We start from the raw sequence: 25,259 nt of genomic DNA on the forward strand, positions 1-25,259 counted from the left end.
AGCTAACAATGCGAGAAACAGAACTCACTCACAAATCAATCAGCCTGAGACAAAGCCTTGGAAATAAGAACAATTTATTACAGTCTTGCAAGAACCAGACGCTTCTGCAATCAAGCAGAAATGCGCACAAAAACAGAGCCTGTTAGCATTCTTATTTAATTTACAAGTTGAGGAATCAAGCCTCCCTTTTCCCATCCTAACATAAGCTGATTACCTCACTTGTTAGTTATTTTCTTATCTGGCCACCCTGCTGTCCTTGTCTGCATTCTTTGTTCCTTGTTTGTTACAGCTTGTTCTTTAATGCAGTTTCTCTTATCATACTATAAGCTTTATTGTGAAATGCTCTTGCTGCTTCTTTTTGTGGTCAGCTACAACCCTTTAAAGTTATTTCCTAGCTTAAAACTATTTTCTTTAAAAGACCCTCTATATTCATTAAAGTCTTAGCCTTAAGTATGCTACATGCTACAAGAATTAACACCCCACCCCTACCCCCCACCTGCAAAAACAACATTTCTAATCTCCCACAATTCCCCCTTTTTCTTTTTCTCTAACTGTTGTTTTTGCACTTATTAAGTCTCCTTTAATTTATTTTCTTATGTTCTGCCCTCTTACGCCTTTTGGCGATGAGGTTCACAATCTTACATTTTCCATTTGTGTTGTTCGTCCCTCGAACTCTAGAAGCATCCTTTGACTTTCTGTTTGTTGCATATCACCTGCTGATTGTAAAAGCATCTGATGATTTATTTGGGTTCCTTCCCCAAGGGATGTCATCAGTCGGCTCATTACCCATTTTAGGACATTGAACCTTACCACTAGACCCACTAATATCAATAATCCATAGATAGCCAAATTGACTAATCACCTTCCCCAACCAGTCAATCCCCAATTTCCCCCATTCCCATCCTTTTTCATTCCAGTTCCGATTACCGGCCTCCCTTATCTTGGCGATTTTGTTTCGCACATGTTTGGAGATATCAGTAATGTTAGAGGAGACCTCAGGTATGTACGTACAACATTCCTCTCTAATTAGTGCACAGGTACCACCTTTCTCTGCTAGAATATAATCCAGAGCCATCCTGTTCTGAAGGGTCGTTAGCCTAGTGGCAATCATTTCGGTTGTTATGGCTGCTACTTGGGATTGGGTTTCGGCCAACGCATCAGCAGTATTGTTGGCCAACTCTTCCAGGGAAATCGCCAACTTTTGTATTTCTACTCCTGCTCGAGCGGTCCCATACATAGGTATCAAAGTCCAGAGGAGGCGATCTCCTTCGGTTACTTTCCGGGTTACTCTCCTTCCTCCCTGTTTATTCCAAGGTATTTTTGAAGCTCTCTTTAACAGCCTCAAGTGGGGAATTATATAGGCAAGGTAGCAGCAGCCCTCCATCCTTTCTGGTTTTGAGGTAGTGTCTGAACTGGATGGTCCCAGCACCCATTCCTGTTACATCCGCCACTCCAAACGTACTTCTCGCCGGGGATAAATGGGTAGACCTTTAAGCCACCCACCCAATATATCCCATTCAATACTTGGGGAATGGTCGTGGCAGTGGCTTGGCTGGTGTAGACACAAGATAATTTTCCTAATTGGAAGGGTGCGGTATCATTCTGATTACAGAAACAAGCGGTATTTACTGCTCCTTTCGGTGGGGAAACTCTAAGGCCATCGATAGCACCCAGAGTTTTCGAGGCTGGTCGAAGGAACCACCCCGCAAAGTTATAATTACCCCTTACAACTTGGAGATTTGAATCATTTGAGCCTGAGTCAAATTGTTGTACATCGTACACTTCTTTTTTGGTAAGTGATATTACCGTGAGAGGAATTCCAGATTCCCCATGGTGTGGGATCTCTGCACACCCCAACAGTCAGTATGCCCGTTTAGTTTAGCATAATTCTGACATAAAGCGGTAAAATGATTTTTTTCCCACCCCACACCTTGGCAGCTGGCGCCAATATTATCGTGACAATATAAAGCTGACCATTCATTTCAGCTCACAACCCTATCTGTCTATTCCCTAACCCTTTAAATATCTGGGAGGAGTGTGTCCATGCAACATTTAGAATTGTTTTGGGATACAGTTTTTTAACCAATATTAATAGTCTCTTATCTCAGTCCATTCTTTTTGCTCAGCTTGATTTTCAGAGGTTGTCTGTAGGATGTGCTTGCCACTCTGCCAGAGGGGAAGGAGCGTCCACTGGGCCCTGAACACGAGTGTGATGACTCCACCCTTTTTCAGCAGTTCGGACGGCTTTTCAGTAGTCAGAAGGGTTAGGAATGGTTCCTCCCAGATTGGGTGCAGTTTGGTATCTTTCCAGGTCTTTATCAGGACCCAATCGCCCGGTTGTATTCGATGTACGGCGAACTCAAGTGGAAGTGTCTGGGTCAACAGACCCTTCTTCCGAAGGACATACAAAGAAGAGCCGAGCGCTACAATATAGTTCTTTAAAAACTTATCATTGAACTCTACAGTTGGTAATTCCCCTCTTCCACCCAAGAAAGGTAATCCAAACATCATCTCATAAGGAAAGAGGCCAACATCACGTCTAGGCGTGGTCCTAATGCGTAGCAACGTGATAGGTAAACATTTTGTCCATGGTAATTGAGTCTCTAGGACTAGCTTAGACAATTGCTTCTTTAAGGTTTGATTCATTCGTTCCTCCATCCAGAGAAAGGCGGGTGCCAAGGACTGGAATTCCCAAGAGATTTCTAATCCCGCCATTACTCCTTGTATGATCTTAGAGGTAAAATGGCTACCTTGGTCTGAATCTATACTTGCTACCACTCCATATCGAGAAATTATATGTTCTAAAAGAGTTTTCACTACTCCCTTCAAAGTAGCTGAGGACATTTGAAATGCCTCCACCCACCCAGTCAGGTGATCCATTAGGACTAATAAGTACTTTTGTTTCCCTACTGTGGGTAATTCTGTGTAATCTGCCTGTATTCTTTGAAAAGGTCTTACCCCAGGGTTTCTTCCACCTCTTGGCCTCCCTCTTGTTACTTTCTTATTAATCTTTTGGCAAGTCGGGCATCCTGTGCATACCTGCTTGGCTAATGTGTATATCCCTTTATATCCGTACTTCCTTAACACTATGTCACACATAGCTTGGGAGCCCCAATGACTGCCTTGGTGCAAGGTGGTTAGGATGTTTCTCATGACTGGTTTACTTAATAACTCCCTTCCATCTGAGAGGATCCATCTTCCTTGGGTTGTCTTAGCCATCATTACAGTTACTGCACTATCCTTCACCCCAATTTTTAAGCCCAGCAATATAATCAAATCCCTACCTAATAGATTACTTCCAGTGTCAGGAATATATAATAATTGTCCGATCACTTCCTCATCATTTTTTCTAATTAGGGTTGGCTCAAAAATAGGCACCAGGAATTCTTTACCTTTTACTCTGGAAACCTTAAGATACTCCTTAGTCAATTTAATGGCGGTAGGTCTAAAACTTAGGGATGACCGTGCCGCTCCCGTGTCCACCAAAAATACTGCCTCCTCCCCTTCAGGTCCCACCTTTAAATTTATCAAGGGTTCCCGGTGGATCTCAGGAGGAAGGAACCCCTGACTCCCCTAATCATCATCTAAGGTCATTAGGGAAACTGTTTCCCTTTCTCATGCTAATTCCGGGCATTCCTGTTTAAAATGCCCCACTTTCCCGCAATGGTAACACCCTGTCTGTTGCCTCCTTTCCCGGGTATCTGACCCTTGTCTTTCATGTCCTCCCCTACCCTTCCTGTTATCCCTTGATCCCATTCTCCTTTTTGTTATTTCTTCTACTGCCGCCATCATCATTTTGGCTTTCTGTTTCTGCTTCTCGTCTTCCCTTCTCACATACACTTTCTGTGCCTCACATAACAGTTCTTCAATCTGTCTTTCACTCCATCCATCTAATTTCTGTAATTTCTTTTGTATGTTCGGCCATGATTTAGTTACAAACTGGACCTTTAAGAGTCCCTGTGCTATCTGATTATCGGGATCCATTTCCGAATACTTCCTTGTGGCCTCCTTGAGCCTTTTAAGAAGGGGTTTCATCCTTCTCTTGTCATACTTCAAAGGCCTTAACAAAATTTTGTGATTTAGTTGCCGCCTCTTTAATTCCTAATATTACCATTTCTCGTAGATCCCGCATTGACTCCCTATTTTCTCTGTCATTATTTTCCCAATGAGGGTCAACATTTGGGAATTTCTGTTCTGCTGGGGTCCCTTCTTCCCCAACTGGGTGCTTCTTTTCCCATTCCTATAAAGCCGCTCTCCTAATCATACCTCGTTCTTCCCCTGAAAATAACGTTCCTAAAATTGCCATCAGTTCTCCCCAGGTATATAAATTAGGCCCTAGGAATTGCTCTAATTGTTTGGCTAGTCCAACCGGATCCTCTATTAAACTTTTCATTTCCTTTTTAAAGGCCCTAACTTCACTGCTAGTTAAGGGAGCGTTTATATATCCGATTGTACCTTCCCCAATCGGAACCTCTCGTAAGGGACATAATTTTACATTTATATGTAGTATGTGGGGGCGGCAAACACGTTAGGGGATCCCATTGTGGCTTCCCTTTTTCATTTTTTTTTATTCCTCCGTATTCATGGGACGTAATTTTACTCCCGTGCTCCCTATCCAACAAGCCACATATTCTGACTCTTCTTGACTGTATGTTTCTTTCCAATTGACTTATATATTAAGATCTTGACACAGCCAATCCTCATCGGACCCATATTTGGGCCAAAGAAAATACCAGGCGCCTTAATACTTTCTCTAGTCCAAACGAAACAACAATAGTTTATCATTTTAGCCTTATCTTTCTCCCGCGTCCAGGAGTTGTGTTCCCAATTACCCAACATTCTCCCCAAAGAACTGTTGAGCGGGATATATCCCCTTTAACGTTATTTACAGATCGATCATTACACCGGCAACTCCCCGTGCCTCCCATTGTTGCTAATTTAATTAATCTTAACGAGGTCCGGTGTCTCCTTCCTCCACATCCCCTTCAGGGTCCTGACTAGACACCTTACTCATCCGATTAATCTGACCAATTATATGCTTTTTTGTTTGAGACTTCAACTGTTCTCCATAAATCACTTTTATGTAAGGATAAAAGAAATTAGTTAGGAACTGATAGTAAGGCAGTCATGACCTGTAAAAAGAACAGGAGTTAACATTTTATTTCATAATCTGTAAAACCCTTAATCTTAAAAGAAATCATGTTAAACTTTCCATAGTAGAAATCAGATTCAAAACAGTCCCGGATCTCAAGCTCCAGTGAGCAAAGCACAAACATTCAATCACCAACCAACAAATGTGCATTCAAACCGAATCACAAAGGATTAAACTTTCTACTTGCTGTACAGCGCTCGCTCACTCACTCACTCACTCACTCACTCACTCACTCACTCACTCACTCACTCACTCACTCACTCACTCACTCACTCACACAGACACACACACACTTTGAGCTTCCCGCAACGACTTCTCTAACTTTTGAATATTTTTCTGGACGTCTGGCCATAAGTTAGTTACGAAGTGCACCCTCAGTAGCCCTTCAGCTACTAGCCCTTCTGACACGGGCTGTTTTCCATGGACATATGCTTAATTTTATATATCGCCAATTCCCCGTACTTTTGTACGTCCCGACCACAAAGGCAATACTTAAAGGTCTCTTTTCTTACCTTGGTCTGTGCACAGAGTTACCTGGTCATTTCAGTGTGCCCCGTCCTGCAGCAGTTCCTGCAGCAAATACCACTGTCCCCCGGTCGCCTAGATATATCCTTTAGGACCTTTCCCTACCCGGGTCTTGTGCACAAGAGTTGCCCGACCGAACCCGCCGCATCTGCCTGCCTTGTTTCCAGGGTCTCCCAGTCCGGATCGTACTCGCCCAAACCGCGAACGACAAGGGAGTCGGAGATCACCGAAATCGGCGAGATGCACCTCCCCCATCGTCCCAAGAGTGTCGAGCGGTCGGAGTTTTGGATCCTGAACGAGGCCCCCAAATTGCGAGAAACAGAACTCACTCATAAATCAATCAGCCTGAGACAAAGCCTTGGAAACAAGAACAATTTATTACAGTCTTGCAAGATCCGGATGCTTCTGCAATCGAGCAGAAATGCGCGCGAAAACAGAGCCTGTTAGTATTCTTATTTAATTTACAAGTTGCCGAATCACGCCTCCCTTTTCCCATCCTAACATAAGCTGATTACCTCACTTGTTAGTTATTTTCTTATCTGGCCACCCTGCTGTCCTTGTCTGCATTCTTTGTTCCTTGTTTGTTACAGCTTGTTCTTTTATGCAGTTTCTCTTATCATACTATAAGCTTTATTGTGAAATGCTCTTGCTGCTTCTTTTTGTGGTCAGCTACAACCCTTTAAAGTTATTTCCTAGCTTAAAACTATTTTCTTTAAAAGACCCTCTATATTCATTAAAGTCTTAGCCTTAAGTATGCTACATGCTACAAGAATTAACACCCCACCCCTACCCCCCACCTGCAAAAACAACATTTCTAATCTCCCACAACAACCACTTAGTGCAAAGTGCATGGAATATGGTGAAGTCTGTGCGTGCAAGGTGAATTAGCACAGATATATTATACTTCCCTTTATGAGTCATTACTGCTCTGGTACTGATGCAGAAGATGGGCATCAAGCATGTGTTCTTCTCTCTTTGTTGCATCATGTGGCAAGTTCCACGTCCACCTTGGTTATTCCGTAAGAAAGCACCGAGCAGAAGCAACACGTTTTCACAGATGGAAAATCCAGCAGGCAAATCAAACCAGGCTGCTCTAGGGTACCAGACAATCCAAAATTAAGTGTTGGTAGTTCCGTTGAAGTAAATCTGCTTTTCAGTAGCAGTGAATGTTTTGATATGTGTATCATGGAATCCCAGTATTAATAGGCTGATAAACGTAAAACAGCTAAAGCAAGTGCACGTGATACTTAAAGGCCTTCTTTGACTAAGCTTTGGATCTGCTCTGCCAATATTTCCACTTTAAACTTAGTGTCTGTTTTTTGTCAAGCTGTTGTGTTTCTTGAGTTAATTATGGCATGCATTTGCAGACTGTAGTATCGTACTTGGCATTTTCAAATTCTACATTGCATAATCTTTGCTGACCTCCTCACAGGTTACAGTTTCTGGTTAGTGTGAAAAGCAATAGATTTGTAACATATTCACTTGCACAGTCTCTGACACTAAAATCTTTGTAATTGTCTCAAATTAAAATCAATCAAAACTGAGCAAAGTTTGGAATTAATTCAATATTGTTTTTACATCGTTCAAGTAATTAACCCTGTGTGTATTTCACATAAAGAGAATTTGCACAAACCTTAATTCAAATCTCTGAACTCCAGTGCACTGATTGATTTGTCTAATTTTACTTATTCATTTTGATACATTTGGTATGTCACTAGTATGTGTGTACAGTTAGGCATATCTTTAAAAGGCAAAATTATCATTTGAACAGTGAATGACATGATTATTTTTTTATTTTCAGTCGCTGCCCAGATCTGTTTATGTATCTGCTGATCAGGGTGAATCTTGGAATAAAGCTCAGCTACCTCCTGTTAGCCATGATCAGGTAAATTCAACAAAATCGTACCTCCCTTTCAGTCTACTGACTGCTTGTAAGTTATGAAGCAGTAACAACAGCAACTTTAGGAAATGAGGGATGTGAAATAATAGAATGTACTAAAAGATGGATGCCAGTATATAGATCAGACTTATTTTCCACAAAAGATAATTTGACAACTATCAGCAGCTTTGCCTACCATTTTGATGAACAATCTGATGCATAAGATATGACTGACATTCCCAGCAACATGTGAATTGCTGACTTAATCTGCTTCTCTATCCTCACATCCTCTCATTCCGCTGTCTACCCTGTGTTTCAATACTATATCACTTTCAAATTTGCTTTAGTCTTCCTTTCTGTTTCTGTTCTTTAAAGATATTGCCACTAAGTCTGGCCCCCAGACCTAAGAATAGACATCTATTAACTGCTATTTTTGAGTATAGAAATGATTTTCTACACTTTCCATGAGGTCTGTGGTAAGAATTATGGAGTAAGCCCAATTGGAGAGGTTTTTCTGACAGCACGCACAAAAGCAATCAGCTGAATTGCTTCCTTTTGGGCTATAAAATTCCACTTTTCTCTTTTTTAAAATATCTGTATTCCAGAAGAGTGCTTCTGTTTATCAGTAAGCTTAGTTTTGTTTAGGTTTGGAAGCATTGAATTACATTTTCAGGATGAGGACAGTTTTGAGTTGGTTGAAGACTGATTTACACTGTCTGAATTCATACAAATAGATATAATCCGAACAAAGATATGATTTTTAACATTATGTATATGACAGCAAGTATATCTTTCAAAAAGTCTGCATTTAAGTCTGGGCTATATTCACTCTGTTGGTAGAAGCTACTCTTTTTCATCAGTGCAGCACAGACGAACCCGGAGTCAATATTGTTGCTTCTTCCCTTCCCCTCTCCAAGTTCGGGTATGTTGGGGTCCAGCTGTATTGGGCAAGTCTGAATAGTTGAGACCAGGAACCGAAACGATTGGCAGGGATTCAATTCTTTATCAGTTCAAAAGTGGGAGGGACCATTTCAGAATCTTTTTCTCTGAGCAATTGTGAGGAAAGGCTTCACAAATAGGTCTGTTATTGGGGAACTTGCTGACATACCAAGCGATAAAGAAGGGCTCACAGACATAATTTGCAAGTTCCCTTGAGTGTTTGTCATATACTCAGTGGTGTAGATCGTTATTTAGATTCATTACGTTGATTCTTTGGATTTTTGTGCATCATGTGCTCCTAATTTTCCTTATCCTTAAATTTATTCATACAGTTGTCCTCTCACACAAGTTTCTTTGCTGGTAATTCCTGTTGAATATTTAATTAAAAATACCACTGGACTTTTTTTTACTGCTATTTTTTAACTTCTAATTGCAATGATGAAATTATAAATTCTTGTATTCGTATTGGTGTAAACAATTCTGCAATTGAAATCTGTTAGTTTGCTTCACTGTTGTGCTTCAACGTAGCCGGTGTCACCCATGAAGCGTCTGTTGTATTTAGCCACACTTCTCCATGTTCCCCAGCAATATCCAATTTGTACTCACTGTCTCCACCAGAGGTCAGAGATTGCATTTAAACAACTTGGATTGTTGTGTTTACTGCCCTAATGTAGCTGCAATGATTTGTTATCCTGTTCAATCTCCCGGGGCTTTTTCTTCTTGCCAACAAGAGTTGTGAACTACTGCATTTAAGAACATTCGAACCTGGAGTAGAGATGAATTATGTGGCTGTTCAACCTTGACCTGCTGTATTATGGCTGATCTACTTTCCACCCTCTTTCTATATCACTGATTTTCTTACTGCTGTGTTTAAATATTGACATCAGAGGTAATCTAATGTGACAGGATTTCATGTGTCTGAATACAAGAGAACTGTATAGTGTGATATGGTGGGATTGTGAAATTTTAAGATTTTTCTTCATCTAGAGAAAACATGAAGGTTTGCTATACACGATTACTGTTGTAATTTGTGATTAATAAAGCAGAATTACAGGATTACCCCTGGATATAAAAGCAAAGAACTACAGCTGCTGGAAATCTGAAATAAAAGCCAAGTGCTGGAGCAACCCGTGAAGTCTGGCAATATGGAGAGAGAAACATTTACATTGTTTCAATCTGTTATGACTTTGTAACTACTGTACTCTGAAGAGTTGTCTTCAGACTCAAAACATTCATTCTTCACAGATGCTGCTAGAACCACAGAGGGAATACATTGATTTGTAATCCTATTTCTAATCAAAAGAGTTTATTTCTATTCACTCTTACTTTATAGCCCAAGAAAATGAGGGGAAATAGATGGTGACAAGGGGCAGTTTATACAGGTAAAAAGAAGTGCTTTGTGATCCAAGCAGTTTTTGTCCCCTCTGACAGAGGGAAAGAGCTTCATGTGTCAGGTGCAAAGATGGATAAAGTCACTGGAAGGAATGTACAGTATATTAAACGCAAGCCTGTCCAACCACCTGTTGGTGGACTTCTAATGTATTTCAGGCTTTTATTATTTCTTTAAGAGAATTTTTCTTTCTTTGGAGAGAAATTATTGGGAAACAAAGCAAATGATCTAATCACTTAGTATGGAGCTAAAGTCTATCCTTTTCATATTCAAAGCAAATGCAATGTGTGTAACTGTGAATAAAGGCAAGCGCTGACATGAGTAATCTTAAGTGGGTGCTCTGTTTTCCAGTTTTACTCTATACTTGCTGCAGACAGTGAAATGATCTTCATGCATGTGGATGAACCTGGCAGTAAGTAATATTTAAGTTTACTTGTTTTAAAAATAAATGGCACACTTGTTCAATAAGTATACTAAACATGATTCATTATGTGTGTGAATGTGTATATGCATCAATGTATCAGAATGAAAATGACCAATTACAGTACTGCCCTTTTTGTGCTGATGCCTTAGCAATGTTGTCGTCAAAAGGTTGCATTCACACTTGTTTCAGGTGTGTCAGTGTGGTTAGCTAGAGTTCCATAGGATGGTTACCTTTTCATTATTGAAATCAGAGCTTCCTGGACTGTTGGTTAGAGTCCTAGAGAAATATAGCACGGAAACAGACCCTTCAGTCTAACTCATCCATGCCGACCAGATATCCCAATTAATCTAGTCCCATTTGCCAGCACTTGGCCCATATCCCTCTAAACCCTTCCTATTCATATACCCATCCAGATGCCTTTTAAATGTTGCAATTGTACCAGCCTCCACAACTTCCTCTGGCAACTCATTCCACACACACACCACCCTCTGTGTGAAAAGCTTGCTCCTTAGGTCCCTTTTAAAGCTTTCCCTTCTCACCTTAAACCTATGCCCTTTAGTTCTGGCATCCCCCGCCCCAGCGATTCGACTTTGTCTGTTTATCCTATCCATGCCCCTCATGACTTTATAAACCTCTATAAGGTCACCCTTCAGCCTCCGATGCTTCAGGGAAAACAACTCCAGCCTATTCAGCCTCTCCCTACAACTTAAATCCTCCAACCCTGGTAACATCCTTGTAAATTTTTTCTGAACTCTTTTTTAAGTTTGACAACCTCCTTCCAGTTGGAGGGAGACCAGAATTGCACACAATATTCCAGAAGTGGCCTAACCAATGTTCTGTACAGCAGCAACATGACCCCCTAACTGCTGTACTCAATGCTCTGACCGATAAAGGAAAGCATGCCAAATGTCTTCACTATACTATCTATCTGTGACTTCATTTTCAAGGAACTATGAACCTGCACTCCAAGGTCTCTTTGTTCAGCAACACTCCCCAGGACCTTACTGTTAAGTGTACAAGTCCTGCAATGATTTGCCTTTCCAAAATGCAGCATCTCACATTTATCTAAATTACACTCCATCTGCCACTTCTCAGTCCATTGACCCATCTGACGGCTAATTAAATTTGGGAGTCAAGGTTGCCTCTTTTCTCAGGTACCATAAAATGTAATAATACAACACTGGCAGCAAAGAACAAGAACTGAAGAAAGATGACTTCATCTTGGATGTCGGTATCAACTGAACACAGTGTCCATTGGTATTTGAAGTCAGGGATCAATATGCAACTATTTGGCAGTCCTGAAAGTGGAGAATCTGGTTTCTCTGACACTCTGGACAAAAAGAAATGAAAGTAAAAGCAGGATTAAGAGTTTAGTAGCAAATTATTAGCAATGTTGGAAATCAGCAACTTTGAAGCGTGTTGCTCACAAGTTAATGACCTGCTGGTTATTTGGAGCACCTGGTTATTATTTCAGCTTTCCAGGGTTGGATGGTGTAATTGTTCCAAAGGGGTTAATGTTGGAGATTACATTGCGCTGCACTTCATTTGATGATGTCTGTCAGTCTTGGTTATAGTTTGAGGAGTCCAGCTCCAGATTCTGATTTAGTGAGACATGTCACCTCTGGCTCCTGATTGTCTAACTAAGCAATGTGCAAGTTACAATGGTCTCAAGCAATGAGCGACATTCTGTCTTTAAGACAAGTACCTCTTCTTGAGATTTGCAAGTGGTTCATCCTCTAATACTGAGAATTGAACAGTCCCTTCATTTCAGTATTGGAGAGAGTATTGATGGCAGCACCCAACCCCAATTAATAACTGTCAGTGGTTTATTTAGCAAATATGTGTCATCCGGTGCCCACAGTATTTTGATTCTGCATCATGGTTGTTCTTCATTTGTTGAAAGCCATGTGCATGCACAATAGTTCTCAGATAACCTCCACCATGTCCTGGGTAGTTTTCCTCAATTTATATGTGGATATTATTGTACTTTGGATAGATTGAATGAGGTCTCGCTGGGAATTTTGAACTGAGACCTATCACGAGGAAACATTGTAATATTCTCTCTTTAGCAAGCATGTTTTAAATGGAAGATTTCATACACAACTGTTTAAAGTTTAATGTTTTTTTCATTAGATACTGGGTTTGGTACAATCTACACTTCTGATGATCGAGGAATTCTATTCTCCAAGTCTCTGGAGCGTCACTTGTTTTCTGACACAAGTGGCACAACTGATTTTACAAATGTTACGTCACTACGTGGAGTCTACATCACCAATGTGCTGGATGAAGGTAAAAATACACAGTTTCCTGGTCTTTTTAATTAAAGTAAAGCTTTCTACTTTTAAGCTAGTCACTCTGCCTGTAGTTTTTCAGAATGTTTGAAGAAAGCTCTAAAGTGTGTTTATGAAGCAGAATTCAAGTATCCCATCTTCAGAAATTCATAAGTAAATCAGATTTGAGTTAATAAGCCTTTTGACAGTTCGTGAATACTTGGCTTGTAAGGGAAGGCAAGACTTGCTTTTATATTGTACCTTTCGCAACTTGGAGATGGCCCAAAGTGTTTTACAACAACTAAGTATTTTGAAAGCGCTGTTCCTATTGCAAGAAAGAAGAATGAAAGCCAATTTGTGTACAGTAATGTCACACAAACAGAGATGATGGCCAAGTAATGATTTAGAGATGTTGAATGAGAAATAAATATTGGCCAAGCTAATGGGGAATTCCCATGTTCTTATTCAAAATAGTAGCATGGGATCTTAGTGTACAAATGAGGTGGCACTGTTTAATGTTTATCTGAATGACCATGCCTTCAAAACTGTAGCAGTCCTTCAGGGCTGAAGTCCCTGAAGAGAGGCTTCAAAAAATAGCATGATGTGCATCATGGTGAATTATGTTGATGCCTAAAGAGGATTGTGGCCAGAATTTATATTTCCCGTTTATTTAACACCAAAGGGTGAATTTAAAGAATTTACAATTCTGCTATTGTAAATAGCACAGTTGCATAAAGTCTGCGCTCAGACATTGATACTTGCAGTGTAACCTCAATTAAGGGGTGCAATCCAATTAAGTGCAACTCTTGTATATCCTCACAGTTTGCAGATGGAGGTCAGATCTTTGTTTTGTATAAGCATATGTATATTGCAAACTTTTTATTAACTGGCACCTGTGAGACCAGGAGTATGCCAGTTGATCAGATATTCCGGGTGATCAAGAGATCCACATAATCAATATAAAAACACAGACTAAGTAATAGAAATGTAATTCAGGGGGTATACACGTCATTGTTTTACTGTATTTATTGCATAAATCACTTAAATAATAATGCAACATTACCCTAAATAAAACTTGCCAGCAGAGAGCCTTCTCATGCACATCTTCAACTGACTACTCATACATCGCGTTAGATCATGGTAATACAGTAAACTTCTTGTCTTTGAGGTATACAATTTTTGCCTGTTTATCAAGAGTGCCCATTCATAAGGTGTCAGATAAAACAAAGTTTGCTGTAGTATAACTAAAACACCACAGACTCTAGTGCCCAAACTTTTACAGGACTTTGACTCGGAGATGTCAACCATGTAAACAGCAATTAAGACTGTTTGTTTCTCCCAGAGTTTTTTTACTACTTCTGAAGCACTTGCACGCCCAGCACTCTCAGAACTCAAGCAATATTCTGTCTTCCATAATAACTTAACTTATCCTGATTTCCACACTTTTACCTTCAGTACTTCCACTCCTTGTGTCTGAAACATCTGAATCTCCAGCCCCTTCCCTTTCAGTGCTGCCAGGTATATACCTTACACCCTTCATGATTATTGTCAGCACCTTTTTTGATCCCTTATTCCTACCCCATTATTATCGACCTTGAGTAATCCCAGGCTGCAGTGTTGTAGTGTGGTGCTACCCCCATTGTAGCTCCCCATTCTACTTACTGTGATTCTCACTAAAGCCACTGTCACTTCTGTCCACTCCCTTCCATTGTCTAATTAGAGAGGCAGTGGAGATGAGCTGAAGAACTAATTAATTGAGGAGAGCAGATGTGAAAGGATGATACTGAGATGGTGAGAACTGGAGAATCATGCAGTAAGAGAGACAGCTGAAAGCCACACTCTCCATTTTGTTGATTGATCCCAGGGCAACGCCACACGACAACTGATGTGAACAAATTCAGCTCTTAATAATTAGGATCTTCATTCGGGGATATATTAGGTGAATAAGGGAACATTGTTTGCTAGGGGGCTCTACCACAGCCAGACACTGTCTGTGAAGAATGGGAATGTGTCATCACGCTTGCAAGTGTGTGGTGCTTTCTACATTGGAGAAGCCATTGGAGTCCAGCTCCAGCGCCAGAAATAGATGCTGGTCCTTTCACAAATACATTGACGGCACTGTACTGCTGATTAAGACACCCTGTAATAAACTTGTTCAGCAGTGGTTTAATATTCCTGTCATTACATAAATGCATTTTCTCTCAAGTAATCATCAGCAAAGTCATGGAGCTTCTTCTCCTGCTAATAACCTCCCTTTCAACACATTTGTAGATAACAATATTCGATCAGTGATTACATTTGACAGTGGAGGCGAGTGGAAACCTTTGAAAAAGCCGGACAATAGTCATTGTGACACAACCAAGGATTCAAAGATGGTTAGTACAAAAGATTTGCTGTTATAAAGCATCCTTTTCTGGTAGTGCTTCAATGGCAATTCAGTGGCACTTGGTGATCAGGGAGCGCAGTTACAATTGTTGCTGCTTGCTTTGTGTCCAAGCATGACTATATTGAAGTTAGGGCACGTTGCTCACTGTATGTAGCTGTCAATGATTGAAGTGCCAGTCCTGACCTTGCAGCGGCTGTCCAACCTTAACTTCTTCCCTCATTCATCCAAGGTGTCCAGTGGTGGGAAATGCTGAGAGATTCACCATGGCGTGAAGCCTAATTGCAACCACAGGGCAATCTGACACATACATGGTTGCTTGTGAGGGTAACTCAGAGGATTTTCACAAATTACAAATATGCAGTGCCATCCTGTACAAAACAGTGCACTGTCAGCCAGTTGAAGCCTTTCCAAGGGCTGTACTTTCAATATGTGGACCTCTATGCCATTTGTCGAAGGTATCTTTTTTTTAGCATCTGACTCAGTCCAGAAGAAAGGGGACTCGATTCTCCTGTTGTCAGGTTCAGTTTAATTATTTGTTGCTTGTGCCCTTATTAGAACAAAATAAAATATTATAAAACAAAAGTCTTCTATTCAAGTCAATCCATTTGTGAAAGGTATTTTTCTGATCTGTTCGATGATCAATATCTCAGTGAAGATTCTGAGTGACTGCTCAACACTTCTGACGATGTAACAGCTTTAGGATGCTATAATGTTGCTTGTCAGACTTAAAAATGCTTTGCTTCTACTTGTTGTCTTTGCAGAGCACCCATATGAAATTAGAAATTACCTAATTGCTCATCCACACGAGGTGGCTCCTTCTGTTTTAGGGTGCCATATGTTGGAGCATAACAAAGTGTCAGGCATCTCAAAATAAATATGGTGTCCCCCAGTCCTCACTTATCACCCCACTAACCTCCCACATCCAAAGGAGTGTGAGCTGCCATTTTCATCACCTCAAGCAGGATGGCACAACCAGAAACATTCTTATTCCCTCCTTTGTCAGCATTCTGCAGGGTCTGTTCCTTCCAGGGCACCCATGTTTACTCCTCTTCCATTCTTAACAGAAACCCACATCCCCACAGCACCTTCCCATGCAATCGCAGAAGGTGTAAGTTCTACCCATGTACCTCCTAACTCCTCACTGTCCAAGGCCCTCGACATTCCAGGTGAAACAGCGATTTACCTGCACTTCATTCAGCTTAGTCTACTGTATTTGCTGTTCACAGTGTGGTCTCCTCTACAGTGAGGAGCCGAAATGCAGTCTAGGTGACCACGTTGCAGAACAGCTATGCTCCACCTATAAAAATGACCCAGTGCTTTCAGTTGCCTGCCATTTCAATACACCACCGTTTTCCATGCCAACATTTCTATCACAGGACTATAGCAGTGTTTCACTGTGCTTCAAGTGCAAGCTCAAAGAACAGCAACTCATTTTCTGCAACCTCTGGGACTCAACATTCAGTTCCTTAGAACCTTATTCCATGCTTCCATGTTTTTACTCATCCCTATATCCAGTCCTGTTATGACATTGATTGCTTTTTGCACTGTCACCCATTTTCACCCCCTCTTGGGCTTATTATGATATTACATGGTTTGTTTTCAGCATAAACTACCCATTCTGTGCTCTCCTCATCATGACTTATTCAGCTTCGCTTCTGTCCTGGCCAGCCATCCATGATCCCCTTGTTTACTTAACCCTTTCACCTCTCTCTGTCTCCCTTTGTTTCACGGTCATTCTCTCTGTCTCTGTCTCTCTTGCTTACGCTCTCACCATTTCTTTTTTGCTTTCTTGCTTGCTATCTTTCTAGCTTTCTTTCTCTGTGTCTCTCAGCTCCATCTTCACCTACCTGGTGTCCCACCCCTCACCCGTCAACTCCTGCATCCCACTCCCAACAACTAACCTTGCCTTCAGTCTAAGTACCATTTTTTTCCCAGCTGCTATCAATTCTGATGAAGATTCAGTGGTCTTGAAATGATAATTCTGTTTCTTCCCACAGATTCTACCAGACTTGCTGAGTTTCACCAGTAATTTGTTTTCGTTTCAGGTCTTCAGCATCTGTAATTCTTTTTGTTCGCACTGGACCAGGTTGCATCAATTGTGCTTTTCACTTGCTGTATTTGGGCTCACTCATTCTGAGTCTACCTGGATGCTCAGAGCACTTCTGGCTTGCATTGTCCTACCTTGCCATTTTGCACTTTGCCATGTCAGCCAGAGGTACCAGGCCCATATTACTGCTGTCTTGCTGTGTCGTTTAGTGTAAGCTCAAAATCTCAGAACCTGGTCACAGTGGTCAGTAGGTTTCAGTAAAATGCCACTGGGGAGGGAGTTCCAGAATTTTGACCCAGCACTACTGAAGAAACATTGATATATTTCCAAGTCAGTATGGTGAATGGTTTTCTGGAGCAGACCAAACTCCCTTCAAACATATCAAGGAACTGAGGAGAAAGTGAGGTCTGCAGATGCTGGAGATCAGAGCTGAAAATGTGTTGCTGGAAAAGCGCAGCAGGTCAGGCAGCATCCAGGGAACAGGAGAATCGACGTTTCGGGCATAAGCCCTTCTTCAGGTCCTGAAGAAGGGCTTATGCCCGAAACGTCGATTCTCCTGTTCCCTGGATGCTGCCTGACCTGCTGCGCTTTTCCAGCAACACATTTTCATATCAAGGAACTGGCCTAGACGAATTTTTAACTTATTTAAAGGCAAGTGTAAGGTGCTGTGTTCCAGATGTAATTCAATTGGTTACACTACTCGACTTTAAGCAAAGCATTCTTTATTCTTACCCTATAGTTAAAATACAAACAAAAGAAAGAAGAATTGGTACAGCTTTAACTCTGTTGAAAAACTTAACACGATAATAGATTATTTAACTACTAAACATTAACTGTTCCAGTGTAGTAACATCCTATAAACACACCCTTGGCAAAGGCAAATTCAGTCAAATAGATTTGTTTCACATGCAGTGTTTATCCAGTCCAGGAGAAAAGAACATCAAGAGAAAATTCTGGCAGAGAGAGAGAACAGAAGCTTTTTGCTGTTGCAGGGAGAGAAGTATGGGCAACTTCCATAGCCAACTTCACAACAGTGGCTAAGTGGTTAGCACTGCTGCCTCAGGGACCCAGGTTCAATTCCAGCCTTGGGCAACTGTCTATGTGAAGTTTGCGCTTTCTCCCCGTGTCTGCGTGGGTTTCCTCCAGGTGCTCCAGTTTCCTCTCACAATCCAAAGATGTGCAAGCTCAGTGAATTGACCATACTAAATTTCCCATAGTGTTCAGGGATGTGTAGGTTAGGTGCATTAGTCAGGGGTAAGTATTGCGTAATAGGGGAATAGGTCTGGGTGGGATACTCTTCGGAGGGTCGGTGTGGACTTGCTATGCTGAAGGGCCTGTTTCCACACTGTAGGAATTTTATGATTCTAAGTCAAGGGGGATAGCCTTCACTTATGGGTTCTTGGCATTGTAAGTCAAGTGCAACTTCTCATTAATCTGAGCAGGGCTTAAATTAAGAAATTACCGATAAGGCTTCAATTCTATAACTGCTGATTTAAGTTACATTAATTTTAATTTGTGTTAACCATGAATTACCAGGCCAATGATACATCAATAAAAAGGTGTCGAGTTCACTTTAAGCAATCAATACAATGAAGATATTTCTCGCCTGGTCTTACCTAAAAAAGCACCCGCAATGCTCAGAGGAAAGTGACACCATGTGCAATTTGACTTTCCAATTCAATCAAGTCACCCCTGTAGTTGCATTCATTTGTCTGTGTATTCCATCCATAGTTCCTGGATTAATTGGTTGTACTAATGCCTTGCAAATGCACTGAACCCCCAACACTTGGATCCATCTTGATGGGTTTTTTTTTTTCAACCATGATCTGATCCTCTATTGCGTGCTTGAACTATCTACAGCATTTGTAAGCATTCAGCCCTGTTGTTTGCTTGCCCATTACTTCCCTAAGGGCTGCTTCACTTCTATGTTTCCTCTTGTTTACGAACAGAAAACCAACATTTTTTTGTAGAGACTTGATGTTCTCTCCTCACATGAATTATATGTTTCTTTCTGTCTCTCTTTGCATTCACCTTGCATCTGCAACTTTACCCTTCAGCTTTTGTGGAATGACAGAATTGTTATAATGTAGAAGGGGGCCATCTTATCTACACCAGCAAACAGATTGACAGTTCTACCCGGTGCTTTCCTCTCTGCCTGGCCAGATTGTTTTTTTGTATTTTAATTCTCTGTTCATAACTCATGCCAGATCAAAGATTGCTATGTCATATAGGTGATTATTTCTTTTGCTTTCCAGAAAATTTACAATTGATTCCAGAACAATTTATGCAAATATTTGAAACACTTTTTAAAATCATTTCAGATTAGATTAGATTAGATTCCCTACAGTGTGGAAACAGACCCTTCGGCCTAACAAGTCCACACCGGCCCTCCAAAGAGTAACCCATCCAGACTCAGTTCCCTCTGACTAATGCATCTCACGTTATGGGCAATTTAGTGTGGCCAATTCACCTGACCTGCACATCTTTGGGAGGAAACCGGAGCACCCAGAGGAAACCCACACAGACAGTTGCCCAAAGCTAGAATCAAACCTGGGTTCCTGGTGCTGTGAGGCAGCAGTGCTAACCACTGAGCCACCGTGCTGCCCAAACATTGCAAAAGAAGATTTCAAAGAAATAACAAATTTTTATTGTTGTACAGTTTCCATGTCAAAGATCGCACAGGTTTACTTGAAATCATGAACTCTAGTTGTTTAATTCTCCTTTTCTCTTCTCATGATTTCTCACCTACACAAAGGTTATCCTTGACCATGGTTAAGAGTTTAAATGTCCTTTTAAAGCTTATAAAAATTTGTTTCCATTCAACAATCTTCAGAGTAGCACTGAGCATATATGACTGGTCTTTCTTACTGGTGTTAAGTACTTCCTATATGTGCTTTGTTCACTTACAGGTGGCCTATTATGTGAAAATACTATAAGATATCAAATCAGTTGTTTCTTGTAGCTCTCACGTAATACAGAGTAGTTACATGTAAAATCCAACAGGCAGTGATCCAAAGTCAACCTAAAGATTAATTTACTGAGCTGTTTGTCAGTATTTCTGCCATGTAACTTATGCAGTGCTTGTCTTTGCTTATAGTGTAACCTTCACATCCACGCTGCATACAGCATCTCTCAGGACCTGAAGGTCCCCCTACTCCCACTCAGTGCCGCAAATGCAGTTGGATTGATTTTAGCCCATGGTAAGTCATCCTTTTAATAACATTTAGCTTTGACTTGTAGCTTAACCTTTTCTGTCAATTTGTCTTTGGATTCATCAGTAAGAGAAATCTTTATCTTTGTGAATCCATTGTGACAGGTAGTGTAGGAGATGCCATTTCTACAATGATCCCAGACGTTTATGTATCTGATGATGGAGGGTATACATGGTCAAAAGCATTGACTGGCCCACACTTTTATGCCATTCTCGACTCAGGCGGCTTAATTGTAGCAGTGGAATCCAATCCAGACAAGGCCATACACACTGTAAAGTAGGTTGTTTTCTTTCTAAGCAAATTATTGAATGCTTGTTTATTGTATACATTAAACATGCAAGTAATCTAACTTTTAGCAGCTGAAAGATGTTGAAGCAAACTGAGCCATTCATAAGTTTTAAAATGTATATCAGTGATGAGGCATTCTTAAGCAAAATGGATGTTTTAAGCGTGTTTGCCTGTTTTAGACATTAAAGGTGTAAAATTTGCTATTATTGGCTGATCACTTTTAAACTGTTCAAATTGATCTCTAGCCCTAAAAATGTGAGATTAATTTTGAGCCAGTTCAACCAGACTGGACAAATAGTTAGATAGAATGCAGTCCACTTAAGTAGATCTTGCTATTTATCTTGACTGATGCTGACCATCAGTTAATATCCATATTTGTTTCGGTATGATTTTTTTGTACACCTTCAGCAACTAAAGCCATTTTGTTTGTTAAAAAAGGTACTCAACTGATGAAGGACAATGCTGGAAAAATTATACCTTCACAAATGATTCATTTATATTTGTGGGGCTTGTGTCAGAACCAGGAACCAAGTCAATGAATATCAGTCTCTGGGGATACAGACAGGAAAGCATTTATTCAACAACTTGGCTGTCAATAACCATCGATTTTGAGGAGCTCCTAACGAGAGACTGTAAGTTACAACTTCTGTTTGTTGGTCATTATCTTATTTCTCCTGGAGGTATATCAGCCTGGAGTTGCACAAGTGCTAAAGTAATGCAAGGCAAAAGGGTTCAGAATACTAGAGGTCGGGACACGTGAATCAATCAGCCAACTTCCTTTTGGATGTGAAATGTCTGAGAGATAGTCTGTTATAAAGTTTCAGCACTCGGACCCTAGTTCAGCATTCAAGTAGTGTGGAGACTGCTGATCAGCATGTAAGCACAATGATCCATTTAGCTGAATTAGAGATAGGAGTATCTTAGACATATGCAATCCTGCCATGAGAACATTTCTGTTTAATGAGGAGAAATGTATTCCCAAGAAAGCTCTCAGCATTTACAGAAGCTCCAAGGTGGCCAAGGATCAGTTAGAGCGTATTAATGGAGGGAATAGAAATGCTTTGTATTATGCCGAGCAGAATTATAGGCCAGAAAAGAACATGAGGTGAGGTGGAAGTGTCAGTTCTTGACATCAAAGCCTCATTTGACCAAGCCATCCAGGAGCCCAAGCAAAGTTGCAATCAGTGGGTATTAGGGGGAAAAAACTCTTTGCTGGTTGGAGTCATACCAGCACAAGTGAAGATGGTTGAAGTTGTTGGAGATCCGTCATTTCTGCAGAAGATCCTAAGGGTAGTTGCTCAGGCCCAGCCACCTTCAGCTACTTCATTGATGACCTTCCCTCTATCATAAGGTCAGAAGTGGGGATGTCACGGTGCAATCATCAATGTTCAGCACTGTCCTCAGCTCTACAGATGACAAAGTAGACCTTGTTGAAATGCAACAAGACCTGACAACATCTAGACTTGGGCAGATCATTGCCAAGTAACTTTAGCACCACACACGTCAGCCGATGACCATCTCTGGCAAAATACAATCTCACTACTGCCCCTTGACATTTAGTGATGTGACCATCACTGAGACCCTACTGTCAGCATCCTGGGTATTACCAGATCAGATACTCAACTGCACTCTCATAAACGCAGTGGCTACAAAATCGGGTCAGAGGCTAGGAATGCTGCAGTGGATAATGCACCTCCTGATTTCCCAAAGCCTTTCCAAGGCACAATTCATGACTGTGGCTCCAACAGCACACCAGTTTGACATCATTCTGACAAAACAGCCTGATTGATTTGTATCAGATCCACACAAAACGTTTGCTTCCTCTACGACTGACACTCAACAGCAGCAGTGTGCCATCTACAAGGTGCACTGCAGAAATTCATCAAAGATCCTTTTGACAACACCTTCCAAACCCACAACTGCTACCATCCAGAAGGATAAGGGCAGAAAATATGTGGGAACACCACCATCTGCACCATTTGCGTCCAAGTCACTACCATCTTCACATGGAAATATACTGCCATTCCTATACTGTTGCTGGGTCAAAATCTTGGAATTCCCTCTCAGCCTTATGGGTCTACCTACGGTACATTGAATGCAGTGGTTCAAGAACACTGCTCGCCACCTAGGGACAGGCAGTAAATGCTGGCCCAGCCAGCGACACCCACATCGCACAAGTGAATAAAACCTACAGGAGCCAATGCTGGGCAGTCCAATGCTGTTTCTCTACCAAATTTCACATGTACACAGTTTACATATCTTTCAATATCAGCAATGACTTGATGGTATTAAATAGGCAAAGGCCACAACACAATGGCTTTTGGTAGGCTAATAATTGTATTCCTGTATAGTAATTGTGTTGCAGGAACTTGGTACTGTCCTTTTCGTAGATAGTAAAGAATGCATGTAAAATGTTTATGGGAGTGAACCACTGACAGTGGCCTTCTCCATTTCTTAATTTGGTTATCCTGTGCATTGTGTGTGTCTCATTTCTTAATAGAGTTACCCCACATCACTGTTTGTATATGCTTTGGCATCCTAGCTGCTGGTCCTGATTGGCAGTCTAAATTTAGTCCAAAGTTTGCACCTTCAGAACATTCGCAAATGTTTCCACGTTAAAAAGCAGCTCGATTCTGACACTATCTGTCTCATTCCATGCTGTGTTTGAGGCACTGGGAGATGATGCTGAGACCCCTCCAATTGGATTGTGCTGCTAGTGACTTCTCTGTGATTAGTCTCTGCTCCTGATTACATATTCACTGCATGTAAGGTTGAGATCCAAAAAATATTGCCATCCAAATCTTCCAGTTGTTGAAAATGCCTTTGCTAAACTGGAATTTTTTGCTCTTCATTCAGGCCAGGAAAAGGATTATGTCAAGTGGTTAGCTCATTCCACAGACGCTGGTGAGAAAAATGATGGCTGCATTTTGGGATATCGAGAAACATACCAGAGGCTTGCAAAGGCCTCCGTTTGCAGAAATGGAAGGGACTATATTGTGAACAAAGAACAAAGTCTATGCCCGTGCACAAAGGGTGACTACATGTGGTATGTGTCAAAATTGCTTGTTCAACTTGTTTCGTTTGTTGCATTTCTTAAATACTTCAGTCTGTTACCTTATTCTGTTGAATATGTCAATCTGGTTTTGTGATACTTCTTAACATCATGGGATGTTCACTTGAAAAATTTCAAGTTCAGCAATTTCAACAAAGGTCTGTGTTTAGGATTCTGTTCATTTTCTGTGTGTCTCGCTTAATGACATGTGAGTTTTATATTCAATATAGTTTGCCAATTTTCAATTATGGTTTGGTCTATGTAATAAAAAGTTATTTCCACTTAATTTTCTTCATGGATCCACGTAGAGAAGCACAGATAAGAAACCACAATTGAGGAAACCCTTAACTTTGTATTCTCACTCTAAGGAATGATTTGATTCATTACATAGGATGCTGTGGCAGGATTCTCTGGGTCACTCTTTGAAGTCAGTAGATACTGAAGTAGCAAATTATTGCATGCAGCTGGACCTTGGGAGAGGGGGGTAGATTAGCAAAATAAGAGACATTTGCAACTAGCAAGCTTAGCAATGGGGAGTCATTTCTGACAGGTAAACCTGACAGGGGAAAGAGATATTTGGATTAGGTAGATCAAAATAGTATTCAATCAGATGTAATATAAAAATAGACAGTACTAGAGAAACTCAGCAGATCTGGAGAGCATCTATGGAGAGAGAAACACATTTAACGTTTTGACACTGGTATGTCTCCTCTTTGGAACAGAAGTAGTTCCGGAGAAGAGTCATTGGACATGAAGTGTTAACTCTCTGGTTCTCTCACTTCACAGATGTTTCCAGTCCTTCTGAGTTTCTTCAGCACTCTCTGTTTTGATTTCAGATCTCCAGCATCCACAGTGCCATTGCCTTTATTCAATCAGAGGGGTGGATTACAGATTTTGTCAGATTGTTTGAAGGATCAATGCATTTTCAAAGGGGTTTTGTAAGAACAAATTGAGAGCATTGCTTAAAGTTAAAGCCAGTTTATAAACTGCAACAGAAGAAATCATGTCCCAGTATAAAGAGGTTATTTTTAAGGCTGTCACCTTTTTCCAAGTCCAAAATTTAACAAGAAGAACTAAAAGGCTGGGATTTCCACTTGCATCCTATTTTTGTTGCTGCTAACTTGATTTGAAAATCTTTCATGAGCGGGTGTTCTTGGTATCTCCAGGCTGCATTTTCAAAGCTTTGGAACAATTAATCAGTAACCCAATGGCCCGGTTTAAAAAAAAATGATGTGAATGCATCTGAAAGCATCCCGGATCAAAATGCTTCACATGTGACACAGAAGCACACAGTGTTGCACTCTTGAGTTATATCTGTATTTTGTGCATCAAAATTTGAAATTGGAAACAATGCTTTTCTCTACAATGGTAAAATGGATTCATTTTCAATTAACATGTTCCTTTGCCCTCTTCACCGTAAAATTATTGTTTGAGGAAAAATGTGTTTTATCATCAAATGAAATAGATGCAGTATTTGATTTAGTGAGGCGCATTATATTCATTGTCTATGCAGAAGAGAGAGTTCATCAAGTCTCGATAAGTTTAAAAAATATTTTCGCCTTTGTTCTCACACAGTGATTTTGGTTACTACCGTGAAGGAGATAGTGATGAATGTGTAGAGCAGCCTGACTTGGCTGATCATGTGCTGGAATTCTGCTTACAAGGAAAAGAAGAGCTGCTGAAAACACAAGGGTA

At 40.8% G+C, this 25,259-nt stretch overlaps 1 protein-coding gene and 1 pseudogene across 2 annotated transcripts in view; one reads left to right on the top strand and one right to left on the bottom strand.

Moving 5' to 3' along the window:
* LOC122559514 (sortilin-like) overlaps positions 1-25,259 on the top strand; it is a 116,800-nt gene that overhangs the window by 64,460 nt on the left and 27,081 nt on the right. For both annotated transcript variants that reach the window (XM_043709089.2, XM_043709088.2), the window contains exons 10-18: positions 7,479-7,562; positions 10,237-10,297; positions 12,443-12,598; positions 14,851-14,954; positions 20,110-20,212; positions 20,329-20,500; positions 20,951-21,144; positions 23,369-23,558; positions 25,140-25,256. In XM_043709089.2, coding sequence (XP_043565024.2) covers positions 7,479-7,562; positions 10,237-10,297; positions 12,443-12,598; positions 14,851-14,954; positions 20,110-20,212; positions 20,329-20,500; positions 20,951-21,144; positions 23,369-23,558; positions 25,140-25,256 — 1,181 coding nt within the window. The remainder of the gene's footprint in view (positions 1-7,478; positions 7,563-10,236; positions 10,298-12,442; positions 12,599-14,850; positions 14,955-20,109; positions 20,213-20,328; positions 20,501-20,950; positions 21,145-23,368; positions 23,559-25,139; positions 25,257-25,259) is intronic.
* LOC148146791 (endogenous retrovirus group PABLB member 1 Env polyprotein-like) lies at positions 631-1,786 on the bottom strand (annotated as a pseudogene).

This window comes from Chiloscyllium plagiosum, unplaced genomic scaffold (genome assembly GCF_037043375.1).
Source record: "Chiloscyllium plagiosum isolate Xiang-an unplaced genomic scaffold, Cpla_swu_hap1 HiC_scaffold_19, whole genome shotgun sequence".
In the NCBI taxonomy this organism is placed as follows: domain Eukaryota; kingdom Metazoa; phylum Chordata; class Chondrichthyes; order Orectolobiformes; family Hemiscylliidae; genus Chiloscyllium; species Chiloscyllium plagiosum.